Source organism: Lissotriton helveticus, chromosome 3_1 (assembly GCF_964261635.1).
Source record: "Lissotriton helveticus chromosome 3_1, aLisHel1.1, whole genome shotgun sequence".
NCBI classification, from domain to species: domain Eukaryota; kingdom Metazoa; phylum Chordata; class Amphibia; order Caudata; family Salamandridae; genus Lissotriton; species Lissotriton helveticus.
In genome coordinates, this window is record NC_136061.1 from 697,257,283 (window position 1) to 697,284,998 (window position 27,716).

At 44.9% G+C, this 27,716-nt stretch overlaps 1 protein-coding gene across 1 annotated transcript in view; it reads right to left on the reverse strand.

Annotated features, from left to right (window-relative positions):
* Positions 1-27,716, reverse strand: part of DCDC1 (doublecortin domain containing 1) — a 1,658,417-nt gene that overhangs the window by 57,746 nt on the left and 1,572,955 nt on the right. The window contains exon 33 of the mRNA XM_078683738.1: positions 15,643-15,779. Within this exon, the coding sequence (XP_078539864.1) occupies positions 15,643-15,779 (137 nt within the window). The remainder of the gene's footprint in view (positions 1-15,642; positions 15,780-27,716) is intronic.

Genomic DNA, 27,716 nt, shown 5'->3' on the forward strand with positions numbered 1-27,716 from the left:
TGTCAACCGCATTACTGAGGCTAAAATCAGGGTATTGTCCATCAAAGACTCGGTCACATCACTACAACAAAAAGTTAATAAACTCACAGGGCCCGGTTCACAGAACTAACTTAGGACAAAATCCTAAACTTACTACCATTTTGGTATTCACAGAAGGCACTTACTCATTTTGGTATTCACAGAAGGCACTTACTCATTTCAGTATTCACAGAAGTCATTTAGGAGTCCTAAAGTTGGGAGTCCTAACTTGACTACTCCTAAACTGAGAGAAATCCTAACTTGACTACTCCTAAACTGAGAGAAATCCTAACTTTAAGAATTTCAGTATTCACAGAAGGCATTTAGGAGTCGTAAAGTTAGGAGTACTAACTTTACTACTCCTAAACTGAGAAAAATCCGAACTTTAAGACTTTGGGTATTAACAGAAGGCATTTAGGAGTCCTAAAGTTAGGACTCCTAACTTAACTACTCCCAAACTGAGAAAAAACCTAACTTTAAGACTTTCGATATTCACAGAAGGCATTTAGGAGTCCTAAAGTTAGAAATTGTCTGAAGAAATCCACCTCCAAAAGACCACTCAGGTCGAGGTCTAACTAGCATTCCCAGGCACAGGGGAAGATTCATGACTGTAATGGAGATGCTGCCTGGCACCCTGTCACTCGCTCCTGATCCGGACGCTAATTAACTTTTTTAAGTTTGCATCGTGAATCACCAGGCTTGGGAGATACTTATAGGTGCTTCCTGCACGCCCTGAGCAACCATGGATAAAGACATTGGGAGTTGGGGAACCATTGGCAGGAATATCCCGGGGTCACCTGTTGGGGACTGGAGAGCACCCCGTCTGTGACAGATGCTTCATGTTGGTGGAAGTATTGGGGAGAGGGCAGGGGGGAAGAGTTTTATTTTCAGTTATACAAAGAAAAGTTAACACAGTTTAGGCACCGTAGACCCTCCACAGGCACTTGGCACCAGGCAACCCCCCTGAAAAGTGGATGGCTGTGAATGCCACCAGTACCTTGCCCGGTGGGCTTAACATTATGACGTGAAATGTAGACAAAATGAAGCAGGGAGCGGTCTTAAGGCAAGCCAAATGACTGGAGGTGGTTATCCTCCTCTTACAACAGTGATTCTCAAAGTACGGCCCAGGGGCCACTTGCGGACTTCTTGACCTTTACATGCAGCCCCCCGGTGAACAGCAGGAATAGCTGCTGTTCTGTTGCTGAGCACTAATATTTAGGAATTATTTTTAAATAAACGGGCACTCATTTATTAACCTGCAAATAAATGCTTGTCCGTTTATGTAACATGTTGTTAGACCTCCTACCACAATCCCTGACCCACGCAGACCCCTTACCGCCACCCTGCCGGCATCAGTGCTGTCCTCGGTCACAATGCAGACCATACTTTGTGACCCCTGGGCCAATGTCGTTGAGTACCCATGTTTTACAAGTAACACACATGATGGGTAATAAAGCACCATGTCTAACTCGCTGCGGATACGATCAGATCTTTCATTCGGGGTTCGTCCACTGGTCATGTGGTACAGCAATTATTATATACTGTAGGGTCCCATATAGACTCCCCAAAACTTGGTCCGACCTAGGTGGGAGGTATACCATTGTTGCAGACACTGATGCTGGAATGTTCGCCCATGACACTTAAGCTACAAAAAGGGCCTGAAAAAAGTTATTAGCTACTAGGCAGGAGAGAAACATCGCCACTTCACGCAACCCGCCAGCAAGCCCTGGAACAGGCAGTAAGGGAGGGCAAGAGTGCCAAAGCCAAGCACTGTCTCCTCCTTACACAACAACTGCACCAGCTGTTTACAAATGAAGCCCAATGCATGTGGCAAGCGACCCAATTGAGAATCTATCAATGGGGGACAAATCAAGTAGGATGTTACACTGCCTTTGTCAACTGGTGCAGTCACCCTCTCCAGTACCTACACTGCAAAACACAGTACTACCCCAAGTTCCATCGCCCAAGCGTTCGCATCCTATTACTTGTCCCTATACTCGAAAAAGGAAACTATATCGCCAGATCAAATTAGTGAATTCCTGAGAGATATACCACCAGAGTCACTACCCAACCATGTTTGTAAACAGCTCAACGAAACAATCACGGTTGAGGAGCTCAGAGTAGCCCTGTCAGGAATTCAGCCAGGCCGCGCACCGGGTCCCAAAGGATTTCAGAGTGAATTTCTACAATCTTATATGTCCCACTAGGCTTGAACCTCTTAAATGCAGTTCATGAAACCCTAGAACAACGGATTCTTCCTCCTGACTGACGGCACTCCGAAATTTTGGTCTTCCTAAAACCTGGGCGTCCTCCCGGCAAACCCTCCTCATACCGCCCTATCTCACTTCTGAATTTTGAATCTAAACTCCTGGGTAAAGTCCTTGTCAATCGCCTCTGCACACACATTCATGAGCTCGTTCATCCAGACCAGGCAGGCTTCTTGCCATAAAGATCCACCCGACACAACATCAGGCGAGTTCATAATGCCATTGCAAAAGCCCCAGAACTTGATTGCCCGCAGAACTTTTGCTCACCAACATCAATAAGGCATTTGACTGACTAAGTTGGGACTACCTATTTCTTCTCCTCCGCGCCCTCAATTTTGACCCACGTTTTCTCTCATTTCTCTATCTACAATGCACAGATCTTGTATGGGTGCCAGGAGTGCAATCAGAGTGATTCCCAATCCACAAAGGCAAGCGGAAGGGCTGCCCGCTTTCCCCACTATTATGTGCATTTGCAATAGAACTCTTAGCTCTGTGGGTGAGGCGGGACCCCTAGGAGCGGGGATTTGAATGGTCCACGGAGCTGTCCGGAAGGATTGCATTATACGCAGACAATGTGCTGATTTTGTCTTACAGACCCTGGTTTTTCCTGCCCGTCAATATTGCAGCTACTCCGTGTATTTGAGGAAACCACAGGACTCGGTACCAACCCATCGAAGCTTGTGCTATTACCAATCTGCGGATACCCGGGGAGAGGCACGTGGGTGACCCAATTGTCCCACGCCACTGAGGGTTTCCATCACCTGGGTGTCTTCATCTCACCATGCCTGATCATTTCTTGGTCACGGAATATTCACCCCCTAATGTCTAGTCCCCGTGATGAAATGAAGGGGTGGTCACCTCTACCTTTATCCATGTTCGCCCAGTCTGCCATCTTCAAAATGGTCTCCCTACGGTGAATATTATACTGACTCCAAAATTTCCTGTATATTATCCCGAAGATTCCAACAGGTCAGCACACTTCTTAACCATTTTCTCTGGGGCAGTGGTGCCATTAGGGTTGTTTTGCGGACCTGTACACAATCCACCTACTGGGGAGGATTCGCTGCAGCCAATATATATGCTTATTATGCCTCCTCCCATTCACTAAACATTAATGAGTTCCCAATCACTTCTGGACCTCCTTTATAGTCAGACAAACCTAGATCATCTACCATCAGCGTGTAAGGTAGTAATACAGATATGGGATTGCACAGTAAGTAGGCCTGGGCGTAGTTTGTGGAGTTTTTGCTAAGCGAAACACTGCGAAGTTACAAAAAAACTCTGCGATGTTCCACGAGTGGTGGAGTGCAGTGCGAACATGAGTTTGTGCTAGTATTCCTGCTGCTCGGGTAGAAATTCTACCCAAGCGGCAGCTCTCGCTTGCAAACTTACCATTCGTAATCGCAAACTTACCGTTCGCGATCACGAGCGGAGAAAAAACTCTGCTGCACATCGTGAACTCCGCGGGGTGCAGGAAACTCCGCGAACGGAGCAAAGTTCACTGCCCAGGCCTAACAGTAAGGAGGCTAGACTGGGGAGGGCACTTGACACAGACAACCCCCCTTTGGCAAGGAACTTACCTCCGACAAGTCACCACACTACCAGGTTTTCATACATGAGACCTTATCAGGGGACAGTGCTTAAGTCCTTTCAGCAATTACAAACAGAATATCATCTTCACCGTAACCAATTCTACAGATACCTACAGCTTAGGTATGCATTGGCACCACATATCCTTTCTCTGGGGGGATTACCGGAGTTTCACCCCTCGGAGGGGCATCCATTAATGGGAGACCTAGGTGCCCAAAAAATTAAACAATTCACTCACAATCATACTACACTAAGCACACTACATACGGCATGGGAGATGGACGATCCAAAGCTCACGGATGACGACTGGACAGAGGCATTGGCTAGCCCCGAGGTGCCATTATCGCAACATAATACTGCCTGATTCAATTTAAATATGTACATAGAGCATACTATATGCGGTCTCGCCTTTGGTATATAGGGGTTATCCCATCCCCATTTGCCTCAGATGGGGGGATGAGGAAAGGACCTTTCTACACACAGTACTGAACAGTAGGGCACTTCAGCCCTTTTGGCGTAAGGTATCATCCTGTCTAGAACAGGTCCTATCCTGACATTTTGCCTGGGAGCCCAAACTGTTCCTATTATACAGTACAGAAGGGAATGGCGGTAGCAGATACAAGCAGCACCTCCTATTCCTCGGACTCACACTGGCCAAGTGGGACATTGCCCAATATCGGAAGCAGATTTCTCTGCCATCGATAGGGGGTCAGAAACATGCTGTGGACAGGTGAATGTGGACAGAAATGGCACTCTTCAGGGTGCAAGGCTGCCCAGAGAAACAGAACACGATTTGGTCCTCATGGGCAACTTACAGGGGCATAGACCTGCCCCCAACACACTCCATGGATCGCTTCATGGAACGGGTAATACACCTATTTGGCCACAGACACCTTCATGATTAGCAGCTTCAGACATCTGATCGAACTTGATAGACATGCTCTGCAGGGGGAAGTGAAGTGCACAGCCTGTGCCAGGGTTGTCTTATTAGTTTGCTCCTTCTTGCATCTGTTGATGTTCTAAGATACTGGTACTATTTGGTAACATATTCTAACTTGAAAATATGTAATTAGCCCCCTAGCCACACTGTACCACCAAATATCAATAACATTTAGTTAAGGGGGGCTAAAGCCAACCCACTTCTGTGGCACCTCATTGTAAGCAAAGAGAGGCATGGCAAGAGGATAGCCCATTTTTGCCTGAAGGCCACATGCAGGACTTGATCATGCTTTTCAGAGTCCTGTTGAACCTTTCAACAAGACCTTTGGCTTTGTGGATGGTAGGGGGTGGAGAATTTGTAAGTCCCACCACACTCCTCCACATTGGCATCATATAAGCAGACATGAAGTTGGTGCCCTTGTCAGACACCACTTTCTTTGGGAAACACTCTTGTGTAAATCCCCAATAGGAACTAATCAATCAATCAATCATGGACATTTGTATAGCGCACTACTCACCCGTAAGGGTCTCAAGGCGCTGGGGGGGAGGGGTACGTTACTGCTCGAAGAGCCAGGTCTTGAGGAGCTTCCTGAAGGAGAGATGATCCAGGGTCAGCCGGAGGTGGATCGAGAGGGAGTTCCATGTCTTGGCTGCCAGGTAGGAGAAGGATCTTCCCCCGGCGGTGGCTTTGCGGATGCGTGGTACGGCGGCGAGGGCGAGGCTGGTCGATCGTAGCTGGCGGGTGGGCGCATAGAAGGTCAGGCGATTGTTGAGGTACTTGGGGCCCAGGTCATGGAGGGCCTTGTGTGCGTGGGTGAGGAGCCTGAACATGATTCTCTTGCTGACGGGGAGCCAGTGCAGGTCTCTCAGGTGGTCGGAGATGTGGCTGTGTCGGGTGATGTCCAGGACGAGTCGTGCGGAGGTGTTCTGGATGCGCTGGAGTCTTTTCTGTAGTTTGGCTGTGGTTCCGGCATAGAGGGTGTTTCCGTAGTCCAGTCGGCTGGTGACAGGTGCCTGGGCGACCGTCTTCCTGGTTTCAGTGGGGATCCATCGGAAGATCTTACGGAGCATGCGCAGGGTGTTGAAGCATGATGACGAGACGGCGTTGACTTGTCTGGTCATCGAGAGGGAGGAGTCCAGGATGAAGCCCAGGTTGCGTGCATGGTCCGTTGATTTGGGGGTGGTGCCCAGGGTAGGGGGCCTCCAGGAGTCTTCCCTGGTGGAGGGCGATGATCCCAGGATGAGGACTTCCGTCTTGTCTGAGTTCAGTTTCAGGCGGCTGTTCTTCATCCATTCAGCGACGTCCTTCATCCCTTCGTTTAGGCTGGTTCTGGCGGTGGCGGGGTCGTTGGTGAGGGAGAGGATTAGCTGGGTGTCGTCGGCGTAGGAGATGATGTTGAAGTTGCGATGGCTGCGAGAGGGCTCATGAAGATGTTGAAGAGGGTTGGGCTGAGGGATGACCCTTGTGGTACGCCGCAGATGACTTCGGTGGCCGCGGATCTGAACGGGGGAGGCGGACTTCCGGTGAGGAACGAGATGATCCACTCCAGTGCTTTCTCTCGGATTCCGATGTTGCTGAGGCACTGTACTAGGGTGCAGTGGCAGACAGTGTCGAACGTTGCAGAGAGGTCCAGGAGGATGAGGGCCGCTTTTTCCCCGTTGTCGAGCAGGGATCTGATGTCGTCAGTGGCTGCAATGAGGGCGGTCTCGGTGCTGTGGTTGGCTCGGAAGCCGGACTGCCAAGGGTCGAGGGATCCGTTCGTCTCAAGGAAGGCGGCAAGCTGTCTGTTGACGGCCTTTTCGATGACTTTGGCCGGAAAAGGGAGGAGCGAGAGGGGACGGTAGTTCTTGAGGTTGGTGGGGTCCGCTGTTGGTTTCTACAGGAGGGCGCTGAGCTCGGCGTGCTTCCAGGTCTCCGGGAAGGTGGCGGTGTTGAAGGAGGTGTTGATGATGTCCCAGATTTGGGGTGCGATGATGGAGTTGGCCTTTTTGAAGACGTGGTGGGGGCAGGGTTGGTTGGTGACCCGGAGTGGATGGTGTTCATCATACGGGTGGTGTCTTCGGTGCTGATCGGGGTCCAGGTGCAGAGGGTGGTGGTGGGGGGCGTTGGCTCGGTGGTTGGGTGTGTGGTTGGTGCGCCGAAGCTGTTGTGCATATCGGCGATCTTGCGGTGGAAGAACAAGGCGAGTGAGTCGCAGAGGTCTTGCGAGGGAGTGATGTCGTTGTTTCCGGCGCTGGGGTTGGAGAACTCTTTGACGATGCTGAAGAGTTCCTTGCTGTTGTGAGCATTGTTGTCCAGTCGTTCTTTGAATGCTGTCTTCTTGGTGGTGCGGATCAGCTGGTGGTGTTTGCGGGTGGTGTGCTTGAGGGCCGTCATGTTGTCTGTGGTCTGGTCGTGGCGCCAGGCTTTCTCGAGGGTGCGGCAGTTCTTCTTGGAGATCTTGAGTTTGTCGGTGAACCAGGGGGCTTTCCTGCTGCTGGGTCTGCTGGGAGGGTCCTTCAGTGGTGCGAGGTCGTCTGCGCAGTTGGTGAGCCACTATGTGAGGTTGCTGGCTGCTTCGTTGGGGTCCGTTGTGCTGGCAGGAGTGTTCTGGCGGAGGGAGGTGGTGAGCTGCTCGGCGGTGATCTTGCTCCAGCTCCTGCGAGGACCCTGTTGCGGGTGGTGGTGGGTCGTGGTTCTTCTGAAGCTGAAGTGGATGCAGCTGTGGTCAGTCCAATGCAACTTAGCTACTGCAGGTGCAGTTGCAGTCCTCAAAGGTATTGCCTCTTAGTATCTTGGGGCATGGTCCACCATAACCAGGATAGACCTTTTGCCAGAGGCAATCTGGGGATCTATAGGCCCAACAATGTCAATGTCCACCCTCTCAAATTGTATGTAACCCCTGGCGGAGACCTCCGCACTGCCCGCAGAGTGTGCAGAGTTTTGCCTTCGTTGTGTTCTGCGGAGAACGCGGAGAAAGCAAACCTCTGCACACTCTGCAGCGGAGCGGAGTTGGCCAGCCCCCCCCACCACTCCCACTATTAAAAGTAAACATTAATTGAAAATACATTTAAAACCACTTACCTCTGTACTGCGGCGTCCCCGGGCTGCAGTCCTCATCTTTGACGCCGTATAAGTAATCCTGGTGAAAACTCTGCATGTGCGCGTGCACCAGCATGTGAATTTCTTGTGAGAAATGCGCATGCGCAGGCATGCGAGCATGCACAGTATTCACCAGGATCTCAGATACGGGGAGGAAGATACGGACTGCAGCCCCGGGATGCCGCAGTACAGAGGTAAGTGGTTTTAAATGTATATTTAATTAATGTTTACTTACTTGTAATAGCGGGGGTGGACGCGGGTGGTGTAGCGGAGCGCCACGGAGTTCCACGTAGTTTGTTTGAGACTCCGTGGACCTCCCCATAGCCCCGCTATGCCCAGTACACCCAGAGTTAATTGTGTGCCAGTGACAGGAAAGAGATTAAGGGGGGTTTAAGTCTCTGCCCTGTCTATCCACTGGCCTGGCCGGTTAAGCAAGTCCTACAGAATTTATTGGAGGACATCTTTATACTAGGCCAATAAAAGTGGGGGACAAACCGTGCAAGGGTCTTGTCTTGGCCCAGATGTCCTGCCAGGGGCATGTTATGAGCCACCTTCAATAGGAAGCACCTGGAGCATTGGGAAACCACCAGGGCCCTTCTTGTCCCATGCAAAGGTGCCTTAGGCTCTTCATAAAGGCGGGTTGCCATCCCAGTAAATGTGGTGATTCCCAGAGGCATCATCTGCTGCCTGGGATACGGCCTATTGTCTCATGCCCTCCAGAGCTCGGCAATCTCTATGCTTTACAGAACTCCTCCTTGGTGGTTCATCCATCCACCTGCCATCCAGCAAGCTTTGTCAGGTCACAAAGAGAGGCAATATCCTCCTCAGTGGGCTCCGGGCGGCCACCTCAAGTGCCCCATCCACCTCAGCTGGTAGATATCCAAGGGCTGGTTTCCCATGGCCCTTACCCTTACCTCTTTTGACAGCTGGCTGGGCCATTCGTCCAGGCTCCAGCCCTTCTTGACTCTCTTCCTGGGCAGCCATGGAACTAGTGGTAGCGCATATCCACTCAGACAATACAAACATTTCCAGGTGTGCATTAAGCTTCACTTCCTTCCAGGTAGGGTGCTCACGTCATTTCCTAGCAAACAGTCCACAGGCATGGCAGGGATCACTGCAACTTTCAGAAAACCTGAGACCCCCTTTACCACCCCACTGAATTAGAACAAGGCCCACTGGATAGTAACTCTCCCTGTTGTCAGCCACCACAACCTGGTGAAATGCATTAGGTATCAACTGCTCTGGAAACACTAGCTGAATCTTTTGCATAGTCATACTGGAACCTGTATCCGTCAGAGCCTCAACACCTTGCCCATTGATGGTAACCCATTGTCTATCCTTTGCAGTATTTGAGAGCACACAGAGTTTGGGAACCATCTCACAGTCACCCAGGGACATCAGGGTAACCTCACTGAACTCACCCCCACTTACTTGGACAAACTCCTCTCCCAGACTACAACCACCACCCATGGTACCTTACCTCCAGTGAGAGGCTGCGCTCAGTTTGGGCACTTGGAATTCCTCATGTAGTACCCATAATTAATACACTCATAGCATTTGAGAATATTTGTCCGACTCTTGTCAGGGAAGCTCTTCTTCTGGTGGCCAACTTGGGAATTGGACCCTTTCCCCTGTGAGTTGTTTTGGAGTCTTTGAGAGAACTATTTCTTTTTCTCCCCCCTCCTTCTTCTGGTGGGAACCCTGACCACTCCTTTGGAAGTTCGCCCCTCCCTCAATGGTTATTTTCTTGGACACTCTAGTGCTAACCCAGATATATGCCTCCTCAGCAAGCTTCCTGGAGTTAGGAAGCTTGCTATACCCTATCTATTGGAATAGCTCTAGAAAATAGGTATCTGGCATGTGGTACTACAAAATTAAGTTGTACAGCCCAGAATAATCACCAATCACCAATCTTCTGCCCTTCAGTGCCTTGCTTGCACAGTAGAGGAAATCTACCCATGTTTGTGACAAAACTTTGTGACTGCCCCTGAACTTTCGCGTATACCTCTCAGGGGTCAGTCCACATATATTAAGCAAAAGGGCCTGCATGGGGGTGTACTTTTTCCAATCCTCTACCTCTTGTGTAAGTAGTGTGTCACTCCCCACTGTGGGCATGTACCTTCACAGACTACCCTGCTAAGACTTCTCAGGAATCTTGTGCACCCTAAGAGCCACCTCATAGAACCACTTGTCTATTTCGTCCCCCTCCACAAACTGGTTGCCAAATGCTTTGGGATGTGAATCTTTGCTTCTGTAGGAGGCACTGTAGGCACACTGCCACTACTACTGCAAGCCTCTACTTGCATGGCTCAGATGTCCAGCTCTTTCAGACTGAGCTAATGGGACAGCCTCCTCTCCTCCATGGCCAGACCTTTTTCTTATAAAGCTAGCTTCTTCTCCGATTTAGCAAGGGACTCCTTCTCTAGCTTGGCAAGGCCCTGCTCCTTGTTAATTCTAGTTATAAGCAAAGGGTAGACCCAAGTAAGTCACTGGGACCTTGGTATCAAACAGTACAGTAGTGAGTGGTCCCAGTGGGCATAAACTAGGAACGAGTACAAATTGGAAACAATTTAAACAAAATAACTTTAGGAGGAAATTGGTTCAATGTAATTTAATCACATTGAACAGTTGTAGGTACTGGTTAGTCAGCATATGATTTCAAACACTTTGCACAAGTGCCCTACAGAAGTGAGAGAAAGGAAAGGGGAGGTAAAAGTGCATTAAGTGAGGTTCATAAAGGTGAAAGAAAGGGATGGTGACATTGTCATAATCACAAAATTAGTTACAATAAAAATGGCTTGTTGTGATGGTCTGTGTAACATTGCCATAACAAGAAAAAGTATCACAGTTATAAATCACGGTAAATCAAGGTTGATAGTGGTTGGCATTCGGCTATCCGGATGGGACCCCGATGATGAAGCATGTCACCAACCAGGTTGGTGAGTGAGGGGTCTTCTAACAAAAGATAAACTCTTTCTTTTGTTACTTCTCAATCTCCCTTCTTCCCATTTGAGACCATGGATTTGGTCCAATGGTGATGCTCCTCTTGTTGTTTATATAGTCTTAGGTCCAGGGGACCAGGAGTATCTCCTTCCACCTTCGTAGATAATCCCTTACTCTCTTCTTCTGTTATTACGTAAGAATATATCCAGTCATTGTCCTGAAGAGAACTCCAAAAATGATAATGGGGTATGAAAGACGTCGTCACGGCTCAATCTCTTGGGGAACACAACTGTATGAATAGGATCATCTAGGATAATGGTTATGAATTTTCAACCTTTCAAATTGAGGCAATAGCTCCCAAGAGTTATCAGCAGTATAACAGAACTATCTTTGATGAAAGGAATTATGGCACCTGCTGTTTTATTATGTAAATTAATGACTGTTCTAGTTTGTGAGAAATTGTATACATGTATTGTCTTTTAACTTGTCCAATTTACCTTTCTTGAGTTAGTTCATTGTTCTGTTATAACTTTTGTTGATTTGAGACAATGAAAATGTTTGAGTATATATCCAAACAAATGATTGTGCCCCCCCACTTTCTTTGACAAAAATGACGATGTGATTCTATCAAAAGTGTAAACGAATAAAAGTTAATAAATACAGGGGCCAAGAAAATAATTAATTGTTTATGATTTGCTGAAGTATATGAGAGCTTAAATAAACAGCTAGAACAATCTTTCTGATTAACACATGTAATGGCCTATTCAAGCTGCAAACAAGGGCCTAACCCCTCCAAATACGTTAGAACTTTCTAAAAGTGACATTTTCAAAATTGTGACTTAAAATCCAACTTTACAATTAAAATGGATGTTATACTATAATTCTTTTTAGACCAAACATGACATTTCTATCTGTATCCAATGAAACGTCAGCACTTATTAAAATGAGTAAGATAACCTAATCTTATTCTATGGGAGAGGTAGTCCTTACATTAGAAAAAAACCAATGTAAGGATTTTTCACTGCCAAGATATGTTGAACATTTTCAAAACACTACGCTCTGCCCTAAGAACTGTCTAGTGCCAACTTAGGAGTGACATATATGTATTAGAAAAGATGGTTTATGGCTGCAGAATGGTTATTTTGCAAAGTCAAATGTGCAGTTTAAAACTGTACATGGGCTGCAATGGCAGGCCTCAGACATGTTTTGAAAAGCTGCTTAAGTAGGTGGCACAATAAGTGCTGCAGCATATATTTTACAGCCCCTGGGCACATGTAGTACAAATCAAGTAGGGGCTTACGAGTAAATTAAATGCCCCAACTGGATATAAGCCAATTTGTCAATGTTTAGGGGCAAAATCACTTTAGCACTGTTTAGCAGTGGTAAAGGACACAGAGTTCTAAGACAAAAAAAATGAAATTCAGAAAATAAGAGGGGTGAACGTAAAACGTTTAGGGATGACCTGCATAGAGGGCCAGGACAACACATACGTATCCATTTCATTACAAAATGCGACTTCAAAGGGAGTTCCAAAAACGCCTGACACAATAATATGTATTAATATTTATTAATACTTTGATTAATGATAGCTTTTTCAACCCCCTGCAAATTACTGTAAATGCAGAGGTGACTGCCTGCGATGGACAGCAGGTCTCCATTCCAGCATTGCCAATGATTGAAAGTCCACATTTGTTTTTAAAGGGAAGAGGATGTATCTCAAAGGGAGAGAGAGGTTACTTTCAGAAAGGAAAGTTGGCATTCAGTGAAAGACTTTGGGTGGAGCATTGAGTGGTCACCTGAGCCATTGTCTGCTCCCCTCAAGGTCTGTAGCTGTTATTCACAAACTGAAAGATGTCTGTTGTGGAGAGCTTCCACTTTGCCAATGCCTCAACCTGCCTTGACAGGTCAGTATTCTATCAATGATTTACAACTGCAATTGCAGAGGCAAGACATTGATACTTACCATTGCACTTCAAATAGGAGGGTGATACTCTTTTCACACCATCTCTTATTTCAAATTCACAGTTGCAAAGATAATTTTGTGAGATGTAAAGGAATTTCTGGTTCACGATGTGCACTTTGTACCCATCTACTTGACTTTAGGCAGTTGCAAAGCCTGGAATTTTTCAAACTGCAGGATTTGGGACTGCAAAATGACTTGACACAAGTCCCTAGTTAGGAACAAAGCACAGTTAATTTAAAGTTTAGCAGGCGATCGCTGTCCATCAGGTTGGCAGAGAACATTTCCTCTGCCACCTTGGCCAGACTACTTCCCATCATATTTGGGAGTCTCTGATGAAACTGCAGAAGTGCTTATGCCTTCAGAGAAGCTTCTGCCTTAGCAGCTCCTCTGAAGGAACTAAAGCGTTGCTGAGTGGCTCCATTGTTACATGCAGACACACGCAAATCTTTTTTGTTCTTTGTTCATGAAGTAGGAGTAGTTTTTTGAAAAATAAAATACTAATGAATCTGACACACTGGAGGTTTTCTTACACTGTCTTTTGTCATTTTTTTTCCTGTTTGGGACTGCCAATCTTTTAGTGGCGATCCCAAACAGAAAACAAATACCGTTAGCCCTATATGGGGCAGATGGTCTTACTGATAGTAACAGCCCCAACTTTATTTGGCCAAAGATCTAGGCTTTGTGATAGTGGAGCCAGCGGGGTCATGGCCATTGGCTACATGACTGTCTATCCGACTCAAACCAGAGTGGTTGGCCCATCCATTTTGCAGCCACTAAACTCTAAATCAGAAAAAATACTGTGATTCAGGACCCTAGAAAGTTTGAAATTTAGATTGGACTAGCACATTGTCAAACTTTTGCATATAGAAATAGGTGATGAATAAAGACCATCAAGCAAACCCACCCCACCTAGTCATCATCATGAAATCTTTCTTCGGTATGTAAAAACAACCATAAAAAAACAAGATAACACAGCAAATGCTACAGTGCAAATATAAAACAAATGTGTAAAATTTAAATAAATAAAAGTAGATTACCAAACATCAATAAGACAAAATAAAAACTTCTCATTAGCAGCAATGCAAATCAATCGCACCTAGAAAGTCTAGACCTCAATGCGGCTCGAAAAAATCAGGTAACAGCATATAGCACATGGTCGTTAGGGAGCAACTGCAAATACATGAGAGAAGAACACACTTGGATAACATTAAAGGCCTTTAGCAGAGGAACAATAAACTGCTTCTTGTCACACAAAAATATTTGCAAAACATAGCAAAATGTGCACTAAGAGTTAATCAGTTCCCTTTACAAATGACATGTAGTTCAGCAATTAGACACATGGGCTGTTTCTTACACTATGCACTTCCAAACACTATCCTCCCCAATGTACTGGGATCAAAAGAATCCTATTATGCTTTCATCAAGAATGTGACCAGATTTTACAAACCAACACTTTTCAAGCACAAAATGTTTCTGTAGAATAAAAGCTATGTATCAAAGCTTGGCTCTAGGCCGTTGGGTGTCATCAAGACAGTGCACATATCTGCTCTTGCCCTTTTATTGAACAAGATTCTTTACAAGAATGTAGATAGCCAACAGAGGAAGAATCGTCGTATTAAGCTTAAATGGCAGGGAAAACTGTGTTAGGTATCTTGCAGTAAGCAGCTTGCAATTAAACCCATGAAGGTGTGGAAAAGGAAGGGGAACACTACAAGGAGAGTGGGAGAGCAAGAAAGTGGAAATATTGTATGGGTAGCGGAATAAAAAAATGAAAGAAGTAAGGTGAATGGCTTAACCCCTTCCATGCTGATGACAAACCCCAGCCGTCATGCACTACGGGGCTCGTGTGCTGATGACGGCTGGGGTTCGTCATGGCCCCGCCCTGTTCGTGTGTTTACCGCACAGCAGGGGAATCGCGGCCGCATGGAAGGGGTTAAATGTGAAGAAGAGAAAGATGCCAGTAAGAAGAACAATTCGAATTCGGGCCCTTAGTGTTCTGGAACAGCTCCCAGAGAAAATAATGGAGGTAAGTGCTTAAAATAAAGCCCCCATAGTAATTAATGTTAATTTAAAAACAATTATTTAATGACCTTTTTTAATTTAATATTTAATGTAATGTTATTTATTATTAAAATATAATAAATTGTTTTGATAATTATATATAATGCGTTTAATCTGTTTTAAAACATATATAAAAACATTTGTTTTACTGAAGATGTTTTAATGTAATTAAATTATTTGAATTTGATTTAATCTATTGAAAACAATTACATTTTAAATGAAAAATAAGTTAAGAAAGCTGTAGCACCTCTGTATGTTGTTCTGTATTTAACATTAATATATAACATTCATATACATTGATGTTCAATGTAAAATTAATACACTTTTTTTTTTTACTCTTCCCTATACTTTGCCATTCTATTGCTGAAAGTTACAGTGTCAGTGTTTGCCCATGAGTGGAGCTGGACTTACTATTGCTAGCTTTTGGCAGTCGTGACTTACATTCATAAATTTGGCTCTGCTCCCTGATTCAGAGTGGAGAGGTAATTCTACGATTCTTAGTAACTTTACACTCGTGAGTAGGCAATAGCCAAAAGTTCTGAACTTTCTCAAAAGTGTATGAATAAACTTATATATCCTACCTTCTTACAAGTGTAATTTACCTTTGTGGATAGCTCCGATTAAAAAAAAAATGTTTTTGTATGCACAGATGTTTTTTAGATATTGTTGTCATTGGGCATCTCTGTGACGTATTCAAGAACTAGTCATACTTTTTGGATACAGTGGGATTTTTTTGCATATTTGACTGTAGACAAACTAATTCAAGAGCTGACCCTTACCTCAAGGTGCTGTATATTTTCGCTGAGTTTCATTTCGTCTGGAGTTTTCTCAGTCCAACCACCTTCTACAACCACTGGTTGTATTGGATTCTTCGTTGGCACCATGCTGGCTGGCTTGAGAGCTTTCACCCGTTGCCCTTAATAAAAGTAAATCGAGAAATTACCTTTAAAAATCATTGATGTTTTCAAAGAGAATTGGAGACTGTGGATATCCTGCTCATACCTATTCGCATACATAGTGGTAGTTTCTTAATTCCAGCCAGAGTGGATTCTGATATTTTTAATTGTAGTTTACCATTTTTTTGCACGCAGACGTCCCATCAGTTAAATGCATTAATACAAGATTATGTAATTCTTCATTAGTTCGAATAATGAACAAGAGAACACCTTTAGTCATTGTGCATTCCTTAAGTTATGAAAAAGAAGTAAACAATATTTTTGTGGTAGGAATGAAGAGGATGATTTTAAATATAACATTGTATGGCAAAGTGATGCATTAGGTCCCACAACCTTCTCCTTTCAACGAGGTCAAATGCACTAGGCAGATCCATGAAGGTAAGATGCAATGAGCCTCATTTGGCCTTGGTGTACTTTCCCATGATAAGGAGCAGGTTGAGAGACTGTTCCACCATGCCCCCGCCCGGTCAGAATTCAAAATGAACTTCAGAAAGGAAGCCCTATCTTCCGCCTATGCCTCCAGCTTCTCGAGAATCCCTCTACCCAGGATTTTGACAGAGGAGCATCTCCTCTGTTGCCCTTCATGAAGATCAGGACAAGGGTGGAATTGTTTCCAGGAACTCTGGATTTCTGCATGAACAAGGGTGCAGAAGAAGTTTGTCAACAGCGGGGCCCAGAAGGATGTGTTTTGTCTACATAGGTCAATTGGGACCCTGTCCGTGCCAGGGGTACTCTTTAACATGGCAGAGGATACATTGCTCACTTCTATAGGGAATGAAAGATAGGTACTAGTAGAATCGGGGAAAGCAGAATGCTGTGAACTAGGTAAGTGAATGTTAGGCAGGCATGTGACCGGGTGATCAATGGTCGTGTCCTCGAAGATAAGAGAAAAATGGGACAACTAGTTTTCTGGGGAAACGTGGTAAGGGATTTTCGGGGAATTGTCATCTGAAAAAAAGGGATGATTGATCGCGTCCCAAAAATCCTTCGAGTCCCTAAGTTTGGTAGCCATGAGTAAGTCCTCCCCCAGGCCTTCTCTCAGATTTCCCTCTTCCTTGCTGCAAGTGTGTCCTCATAGGCCTTCCAGGCAGGCCTAATTTCCTCAATATTCCTGGGGAGAAAATGTTGCCATTTTCAGATTTCTGAGGGTACTGAGAAGGCATTGTTAAACCATCGGTGGAGAGAAGGTGCAGTTTTAGATTTTTTGCCTGTCATCAAGCTAGATATGGATGTGCACAAGACTTTAGAGAGACAACACATCACACCTTTACTCCTTTCATTTACTAGATCAGCAAAAAACTTCTCAGGATTTATATTTTTCCAATTCATACATATCCACTTGTTTTTTTTTCTATATTGTAGGTCTATGGAGCTGGCAGGAGCAGGTGGGACAATATCAGTAACAGAGGTAGACACACAGATAGTTACTGGACTGTGGTCACAAAGAATGGAAGACAGTATTGATGAATCAATTACTAAAGGGGATAAATGAACAGAAAACAGAATAAAATTGATGGCTGAACCACCGCCTCTACCAGTAAAGGTGGGATGAGACACCAAGCTGTCCTTATCAAGGTTAACATTAAAAAGTTAATTATGCTTAAGGATAATCTGATTCAAAACTTCACTCTAGGGATTATGCAGGAAGAGGGATAGATCATCACCTCGCCAATCCATAAAGCCAAAATCTCTGCCCCCCGGGAGAGAGCATTTTGGGAAATTAAATTCTCCCAGCCAAATAATGGTGGCCCTTTCCAGGTGGCTTGCATGAAAATCAGAGATAAAACTATCCAAATCCCACAGTATTTCAACATGGTTGTTTGAAAAGAAGTTAAAATATAAAATGTATCAAAAGAAAGTTAAGAGAGCCAGGGAGGCTCAATAACAGAAACTGATACTAAGGAGTAGACTGTAATTTGACAATTTTTGTGGTTATTAACTTTAGGCAAATAATCACCCCTAACCCACACTTAGGGCAGTCTGTCAGTAAGGGCATAGCAGAAACAGAGAAAGTTTAATAACCATTTACACGGAGATTGCTTAAAGGCCTAGTTCCTTGGGAACACACCACATCAAACTGTTTATTAGTTTTCAACCAGTCCACATTATCCAACTTCTTGTTAATACCAACAATATTCCAGGAGAGGAAACATATCCCGCATAGCCTGGGCACCTTGGCAGGAGTAAAACGGATAGAGCCAGATGAGAGAGCCTCGGCTGGAAGGGTTGTATCAAGTGTTGGGGTGCTGTGAATTGACAGTGATGCTGAAGAGGTGAGCCAATCATTGTCTGAGAGGCTGGATAGTGGAGCAAACTGATTCTCATGAGCAAAAGAGACTGAAGGGTTACTCGATGGTGCAGACTCACACCCAATAATGCTTCTGGCTTGCCCAGGTTGAGGGAAAGGGTGATAAAAGTAGCCAAGAGGTAAAGCAAGAATCTTGGTGTATCCAGAAAGTGAAGGGTCCCAGCGCTGCAATAAGTCACCCACCACCTGTGGGCGTCTAAAGTTAATGACTAAACAGTCACCATGGAGTGACTTTGAGGTGTAGCCAACCCAACCAACTCTGTGTGCCATAATGAAGTCATGCATCAAGTCAGAATCCCATCCGGATTTAGACACAAGCCAGTAGGCTACTCAGCATTTAAAGAAAACCAATCTTCTGAACTGTCATTGCACAATGGGGTCGCACCTGTAAGAACAATCACTTAACATGTGCATTTGGGAGGCAATTGTAAGCGATCAGAATGCAAAGGAATGGAGGAGTCAGGAGTCCTATAATTTGTGTGTAGTGTATTTTCATTAGGGCAGGCACCCAGAGGGTTAGTGGCTTGATTTAAGGAAGGCGTCTATTAGATTAGGTGGGCCAGCGCAGGACGGTTAGGAATTCTGACTCACAGCTGCATACTAGATGCAGTGGCAATGGAAGTGTTTTGGGATTTAGGTTGTTGTGGCTCAAATGGGTGGGGCTGATAAAGCATCTTGTGATATAGTTGATTCAAATGAAAAAACATCGAATGTTCAAGTTCTTAAAGTAGAGATTCCACCTTATCAAAAAATGGTTCACAAACACTGTGAATGATACTACTGAAATTATAATCAGGGGCGCTATTAGAAGTTGGTAACATGGATGGCATGGCTACTTTAGCAGGCGGTTTGTTGCTCTTGCTCTTTATCTTTCTAGTTGTACCTTCATTGCGTTTTTGTTGGAAGGGGGGGGCGATTTAGAGAGGTATCTGGCAGAGCAAACAATGATGGTGTCCTCAGCAGAGTTATGCACAACACAAAGGTTTCCATCAAGGGCAGAGCCCACCTGTTCCGTTTTCAAGTTGCTATTGAAGTGCCTCCCTCTGATAATGGTAGTGATAGAGGGGTGAAGTGAAACATTGAACCTTTTTTGTACTGCATTGATATGTGTTTCCACCAGTTCAAGTTCCATGGAGATGTCACCCTTGTCACTGGATAAACAGGAGGTGATAAGTGAAGATGAGGCAGCTCCTTTGGGACCCATCAGAGGGGGCTAAGGGGCTGATGGCTTCTACCCCATATTTGACGAATGAGTATAGTTCAGGAGCATAGTTAAGGAGGCAAGATGGCGGACACATCGGTGTCCGAGTAAGGGAGCTGCCAGCATTTCTCCCTGCTCGTTTAGACTCAAAACCCCTGCTACAACAGAGATACAGCCCTTCCGGTCATGGAGGTGGTGACAGAATAGTATCGAATTGTGGAGAATAATGGAGAATAACGGAAGATCCTACCGTGGAAGGAGAGCTGCTACCTGATTCAGCTACCCGGCTCCCAGCTCCGCGGCGCGCTGCGCCACGGTGGGCAGGGTTGGATACAAACAAGTGCTGTTTTTTTCTTTCAAACACTTCGGACCTACCTCGCTGGTACGGCGACTCGATCCAGCTGTCTTCAGAGCCCCCAGCTGTTGATAAGCCGAATTGGAACTATCAGAGAGTCAGGTGAAGCCTTTGTCCCTGCGACGCCGGCTCTCCCTAATGGTGGAGATGGCGATATGCTGAGTGCCGGCCTTACTTCTGAGGTGAGCTTTCGGAAACGCCGGTTGTGGTTTCTTTTTGCAGTTGGCCCCCAACGTTTCATCTCGGGCTTTGCTGGTATTGCTGTGCATAACCTTTCCTGCAGTATTAATTTTGAGAGGTTGGGCTTTTAAAGTACTGAATTCCGCAACTTGCACGGCTGCAAGACCAAGGTGCACCTCGAAGGACTAAGGCAAATCCCGAAGCGGATTATCTCACATAACATAATGAGACCTAAGAATACCCCCTCAACCACGTTACCTAAGGGGCCACTACGAGGGCTGCAAATGGCTGCTAACACCCCTCGTGCCATAATTAGCAAAATTCAACCACAGGAGAAAAGAGCAGACAAATAAAAAAATAAAATGGTGGTAATGAGAAGACTGTCCAGGGAGGTCCTCTAGAAGCCGATCCAGCTGTACTCCCACTGGGCTCTTCCTCTGTAGCTTCATCTGTTGGTGTTTTGAATAGGCCAGGGACGCTCCTGCCGTGTGGAGCCTTGCTGCAGGATGCAGAAGGGACCCGGTTGACACTACCGTGCCGTGAGGGGAACAGCCAAACAGCGGCAAGGCAATCCGCCGTGAGGGAAACGGCCGCCAGTAAACTACATCCCCCAGAAGCCCCAGGAGGTCACCGAGGGTGACGCGCTACACGCGCCAGCCGCCGCCTACTTCTTCGGCGGGGCCCCACGCACCGCGGGACACACGCGGTCGGCGCCGGGAGAAGCCCGGGACAAGGGTGGGTCCTCTGTGGCCCTCGGAGGCCGGAAGAGGCAGGGCAGGGCCACCTCTCTTGTTTCTCGTCTGCTTACCGCTGGGAAAAGGAGGTAAACCTTTTAGACCCACAACAGAGACTGCCTTGAACTCTTTGGCTAACACTTAAAGATTACCGCGGTTACTACATAACACTTTAGTCCAGCGTAGGTGTCTGTTCTTACTACATAAGCAACCCACACTATGACTGGTAAAGAAGTTTCCAAAAATGTTATCTCTCAGCGGGGCCTAGGAAGAGGACTTTGGACAATTACCTAACTAGGGTAACATCGGACATTGAATGCGAAATAGAGAGAGTTGAACAAAGTCCTTTTATAGAAGCCACATATAGTTGTCAATCCCCCTTGGCGGCAGCAGACCGATGCCAAAATTTAACCTTATTGGAGGAACTTAATCTGCTCTGCCAAACTGTATATGCCAATGTTGAAGAGGGAAACAAACAATCAGGTGCCCCATCCAAACCTAAAGTAAGCCATCCGGGAACCCCCCTTTTACCTCCAGCAAAAGCCAACACTCATTCGATAACGAACCCTCAGGCTCCCTCTGTTAAAAGAAAGCGCAGAGGTGCCAAACAAAGGGGAAGACTATTCAAAAAAAAAAATTGTACTCTAGTCCCCCCTCAGTCATTAGCAACACCCCGAAACCATCCAGGGCATGCTCAACTCCAAATTCCCCTTCATCTACCATATCATCTGACCTACTGGCCCAGATTGAACTTCTTGTCAAATCCTTAATATCCCCACTGGTAAAAAGAATCAGGGTAATAGGGGAAAAGGTCACTAGTATGGAAGAGACAACGAAGTAAAATGCGATACTCTTAAAAAGATTGGTAGGATCTAAGCAGGTAGAGTCTCTAGTCGCTACTGATGTTCCCAAAATCTTGGCACAAAGCACTACTGCCCCAGTCCAGTTAGTTGCCCGAAAAACGTCATTAATATCAAATACTTGGTACCCAACACCAAACTCGGTAGTACCGCAGAACACAGTTAATAGAGATGGGCCGACAAATGTTTCCACGCCCTTAGAGGGGAGAACTCAACCAGGGCTATATGCAAAGAAAGTTTACCCAAATTGACCTACCGCCGGAGGCCGCTCCATTTGTGTGCATTCTCTCAGGCGTGCCCGAACTAACTAATGGTAAGATTGAAGGACAAGCGGAATTGGCAAACAAGGTATCTTTCTGGCTAACCAAGAACAGGCCCCTTCCACCAAACATCGATGGGAAAATTTTAAACGTTAGAAGGGTGAAGTGGTTGGGACCTCTACCTAAAGATATAGTGGGTGACCTGATTATTGTAAACGTTAGGGATTCCCATGTCGTCCCATATCTGCAAGGCTGGCAGCCACAAATGTGAGACGACCCTATAGTTACTAGGGAAATGAGAGACTTCTACCCTAGAACCGCATACTTGCCCCCTGTAAGTTTAAACGTAGTAAAGAACCACTGAAGAGGCAATAGAGGCCATACACTCAGCAACTTCAACATACCCATTCGTAATCGTTTTGCTTTTCTTACCGGTATAGATCCGGTGTACTGACCTGTTAAACTGATCTCTGAATGGCCTGTTAATTATGACTCGAAGCCTGGGGTTGGTCTTTACTTGAATACGTTTTTACGCACTTTGCACTCCCGCATATTCTGAAGCCCATTTGTAACACTGTGGTGAATTTATTGTCTACACTAGGAGAACTGCAGAGGAGACAGTATTAAGTGTGGAAAGCTACTATGAATAGATTGTGTTCATCAAGAGACATTGAGGGTTGCATCTCTTTTACAACGAATGAGGTTGTGTTTTTTTTATTTTTTTTATTTATTTATTTATTTATTTATTTATTTATTTTCTTTATTCTTTTTTTTCTTTTTGGTGTATTAATTTTATTATTCTTTGATGTAGTATTTCTTTTCTTGAATGTATTTTAAATTTTGTACTGTGCTTTTATGGTTGCTCTGTTTCAACCGAATAAAGCTTATAAAGAAAGAGTATAGTTCAGGAGAGCCAATATAAGCAAAAAGGGCCCTACCTTGGCACGCCTGCAAAATGACAGTGGACCGAGTGAGTGGGCCCAGTCCAGCCTTGTCTGGCTTCAGATGTGTGCAAACAGGCCTGCTTTGGCCTGGTCTTCTCCGGGCGTGTTCACGCTGCGGGATTCCAGTGGCGCTTTTACAGTGTCAGGAATCTGTGACCCCACCTTAACTCAGGGGGAATGCTGGGGGATGAAGTTCCACCCCAACAAGGCCCTCTTTGCAGGTCAGAATGTTGGCAGTGTTGATGAGGGCAGAGAAACTGCTAGAATAAGCGACCGGTGCTACGAGGGTCTAGCAGCACTTTTACAGCATCAGGAGTCTGTGGCCCCTCCTTAACTGAATGGGAATGCTGGGGGATGAAGTCCCACCACAGAAAGTGATGGAGTCTGACCCTAGCAAGGGTCTCTTGCAGGTAAGAATGTGGGTGGTGTTGATGTTGGCAGAGAAACCACCAGAATAAGCGTCCCCAGTCTTGATACGAAGTAGTCAAATCAAGATATGAAGAGGTCTTACCATGGTTTTGCATATATTCTGTAATTCCTAACTCTCTGATGATTCACAAAGACAGTTTGGACTGTTGGACACTTTTCGCAATCAGATTAGTCCTATATTTGGACTTCATTTCAGACTTGTCAAGGATTTGAAACTCCCACTAGAAATACTTCAGTTTTAAATTGATGGACACAAAGGCGGTGTCCCTCAGCCACTGGAATAACATGGCCACAGAGAATGTAATCAAGAAGTGCATCACTCCTACAGACGCAGAAATTTAGTAGCAAAGCTAAACATCGCACACTTGCATAGTGAACAGGAAAAGTTCGGCTACTTGCCCTGCCCACTGCAGTCCCAAAATACCCACACGCCTCCAACAAGGTAGAGTGTAGGCCATGCATGCCCCCTGCTAGGCGGTGGACAGAGCGTGGCATGTCTATCAAACAACAATTGTGCGCAGAGATGGGGAAAAATGAGGAACAGGTGTGTCACAAGACTGGTGGATAGGTTGGGAAGAAATGAAGACAATGAGGATAGAAAGAACTTCCTATGTGGGGAATGTCTATTATAAAGATATGTCTTTGAAATGCCTACCCACTTCTCAGATGGCCTGAGCAGATATATTGAGTAGAGACTTGGCAATCAATGCATGTGGCAAAGAGAAAGGATGTGCCCTAGGAGAGGCTAATAAACACAGGATTGTAGAATGGAAAATTTGAAGGCTAAGCATATTAGAAATCTTGAGGCTCTGTATTCACCTTCAGAGCTCAGCATTCACCCATAAAGCTATGCATACTAGATATCACAAGGCTTGACCTTCACCCGCATGGCTCAGCCTAACGGAAATCACAAGGCTTGGCATTCGCCCACAAGGCTCTTTGTATCAGTGATCTCAAGGCTTGGTGCTGACACATAAACGGATCATGTTTCAGGGTGGAAAATAAGGGGAATATTCACAAACCACATTAGGTAGAATATAGTACTACTATAGCAGCACTACTCACATACAACAAAATGCTATTTACAAATCTATGGCCAGATACTTCCCCTGTGCCTTTTGTATCTTTTCTGTGCAGGGATCTCAACCTTGGTCGTGGAAATCACAGCACATGCAAGTATTTGTTTTAGTAGTAAATGTGGGAGGAGCAAGAGGAGATGGCTGGAAAATAGGGAGTACTTACTACTAAATGGGAGAGATTTAGGGAAATTTAAAGAGTGGTTTTGATAGGGACCTATACATAAGCTGATACATCCACACATCCACAGGACAGTAAGACCTTGCTATTCACAAACTACTCTTCTAATGCTATTGCAGCGTTAAAGATGCCAAAATAAAAGTAAATGTTCTCCAGCCTGGATTTGGAGTAGGTCAAGCACCACACGTGTCCGTTCACAGATACAACAACGCATTCCCATAGTAAATAATGGAGGTAAGGAAAAAAATAACACCTCATAAGAGCTAATGTTATAATAAATAAATTACGTCAACATTTAAATTAAATAGGTGTGTGTGTGTGGGTGCGTATGTGTGTGTGGGTGGGTGGGTGGGTGTGTGTGTCTGTTATAATTATATATGATTAATTTTATTAAAATGCAATAATAAACCTAATAAAAATGCAATTACACTTTTAAACTTCTATTTACAAATGCATTAAATTACATTTTATAAATATAATTTACATACGTAAATAAATTAATAATATCATTCTCATTTAGTTTTTTTCAGTTAATGTACTGTAGCATTTCATTTGATTAGTTTGAGCTTAAAACTAAATATTTAAAATGAGTTCACATTTATATTATTATGAATAACCATTAATAATTATGTATGAGGAGATTAGTTATTAGTTAGGGAGGATTGGAGCCCTTCACAGTAATAAGTCCAAAATTAAAAGTAAATAACCAATGAAAATGTAAAAACACAACAGAATAAAACTCCCAGAGCTAATTTCTCACAATAGAGATATTTGTAATTAGAAACATTGCATGAAAATAATTAAAATCCAATAGGGGCACCAGTGATATGAATTTTTAATGTTGTAGGACAAAAAAGCAAAAGGAAAAATTAAAGCACCACTCACAAGTCACTGTTTGCAGTTGACTGGGACCTAAGTCCAATTTGAGGCAAAACGCAATAGAGTGGAGGTCGGATATATCAAGCAGCTTGTCCAGGTCACTGATATTACTTTCTGAAATGGAGGTTGAAATCTTCCAGCGGGGCAAGGTTGCAGGCTGTAACTGGATGTGTCCTCTCAAAGTCAGATAGCCATTGGAAAATGTCGCACTGAAGCAGTAGGTTTAGTTGTAAAAAGTTCAGTGCAGGAAAATTCAAATTTTTTACCCACCATAGTACTCTTATCAATGGAATACTTCCACACCTTCACTCAATCAAAATTTCTATCTTCCAACTTAGACTATTTTGGAGCTCAAAATCCTCAAATGGGCCAAACTGAAAGCTATATCTGATAAACTCCTCACAAATTCAGACCTTGCCACAAGATACCACTCAAGCTCTGAAGTTCCTAAAGTCCACACTTATCAAAACGTCTGGGGCTGTTCCTCTCCACCTTCTCTATGGCCCATACGACCCCAGGGCCAGCACTTAATGGCCATTACTCACTCCAGCAGACACGACTAGCAGAATACAGCCCAGGTCCAGATGTTGATGGTCAACTGGTAATTTAAGGAAAACTACACCTTGGAACTTGTTGTGACAATGTAGCCATGCATGTGGTCAGTCAACTGAGCCTTGGAGTCCACTACTGAGTCCTGGGTACAAGTGGGAGCAGGTCCAGCCCCTCAGTGAACCATGCAGGTCACAGATAATAAGTTCATTTCTCTTAAGTTCTTCCACAGGTCCTTAAAGTGTGATGATGAGATGAAAGTAAAGTGTCAATTTGTTAGTATTCACTAGCCAGTGAGTGGGGGTGGCTCCTGGACATTCCCTAACAAATTAGATGAAAGCTCTCCACTGCAAACCTTCCCGTTTTGCAGCGCACCCTATTTGCCTTTGTGCAGATTATCCAACAGTACAATATTTGGAGTAAAGTTCAACATGAGAGAACCCTTCTGTCTATAGAGGGGGAAGTGGACATGCAGGGGTATGACTTGGGATACCCCTCCTCAACTATACCAATCAGGTTATAAGACCAGCTCCCCCCACCCATTGGGAGGGTGGCAAGCTACTTGCAACATACTCTCTAATCAAGGGGCTTCTGTTCCCCAGGCCTCCCATACACTTATCTATGAAATGGCAAGTCTCTATCTGGTCCCTTTCAAGTTAATGAAGTTACTTAATACTCCCTTACTGCCCATACTGAGCTGAGATGTCATATACCTCACACTCAGGTCTTCTTGCCAAAAGGCCTCAGTGATGAGTTCTGTTGTGGGAGCATTTTTCAAACCTCATACAGGGAAAGTACTGATAGGAAGCAGCTGCTGATAGGCTAATGCTAATCAGCCCACTGGAGTTTCACAAAGCAAAGTACAACTTTTTTAAAGGTTGCTTTTCCTGTATATTTAGTAAAATCCAACGTCATCATTACATTGAATTGTTTATAATTATTAAACAGTGATTTGACAATTTCTGCTGCTTATCTCAGACCGAAAAGTTCGTAAAAATAAAATTCGAATTGCATTTTAGTTCTTCTCATAAGGTCAGCTACAGTCCTTTAGAGTAAAATAAGCTTTTGGGGGCTGGTTACTGTACGGAGAGGCGAACACAACATTCTTGCACGTACCACATTTAAAAACTATGCAACCTACCTTTGGGGCTACAAGGACCTAATACTTAATAGTAGGATTCCCTCCTGTCAAAAAGGAATATTTTGGAAGGTTTGTTTGCAGATTTAAAAGCTGCAGCTGTCAGTTTACACATGTACGTCTGATGCCATGCATTCTTTGTCAGCCTGGTTTTTGGCATGATATGTGCTGCATTTCATAGGTGATGTTTAAATGTACATGCTATTTGTCTATTTTCCTGCACCATGTACTATGGCCTTCCTGAAATGTTAAATAAGTCATTTGTCGAGTACCCAGTGTAGCCGATTTTATCATGTTTTAGGGTGAAAGTATATACACTCAGGAATGGACAGCAGTGCCCGTGTGAATTCAAAACCCAGCAAACCCTGTGAGCAAAAATGAGGGTGATCATGTAAACCATTGGGCACAGAACTTGTTGATTGGATTACTGCAATGTGACCTAGAAGGGCCGTCCCAGAAAAGCTAGATGACAGACTACAGCTGCAAATACTGAAGCAAGATTGGCCGTAAATGGTGGCAACACAGCCAAATCAAACCTTCCCTTGTTTCCTAGCTGAGGCCAGGATTACCTTGAACCCCTATGCACTATATATGAGACTCTATAGCTGAAGCGCCCAAGAAGCCCCCAAGCAGAGGTTTTCTGTAAAAAACATCGAGGGGAGGAACCTCTGACTAGCAAAGCATGGGCTGTTAAATTCGAGAATGACACTGACTCAGCAGTAAGAGGGATGCCAAATTAGGGGCAGGCGAGTCACTGAAAGTTCGATCCAGAAGCCTGACTCTGGGCCAGCATGAGGTCCACA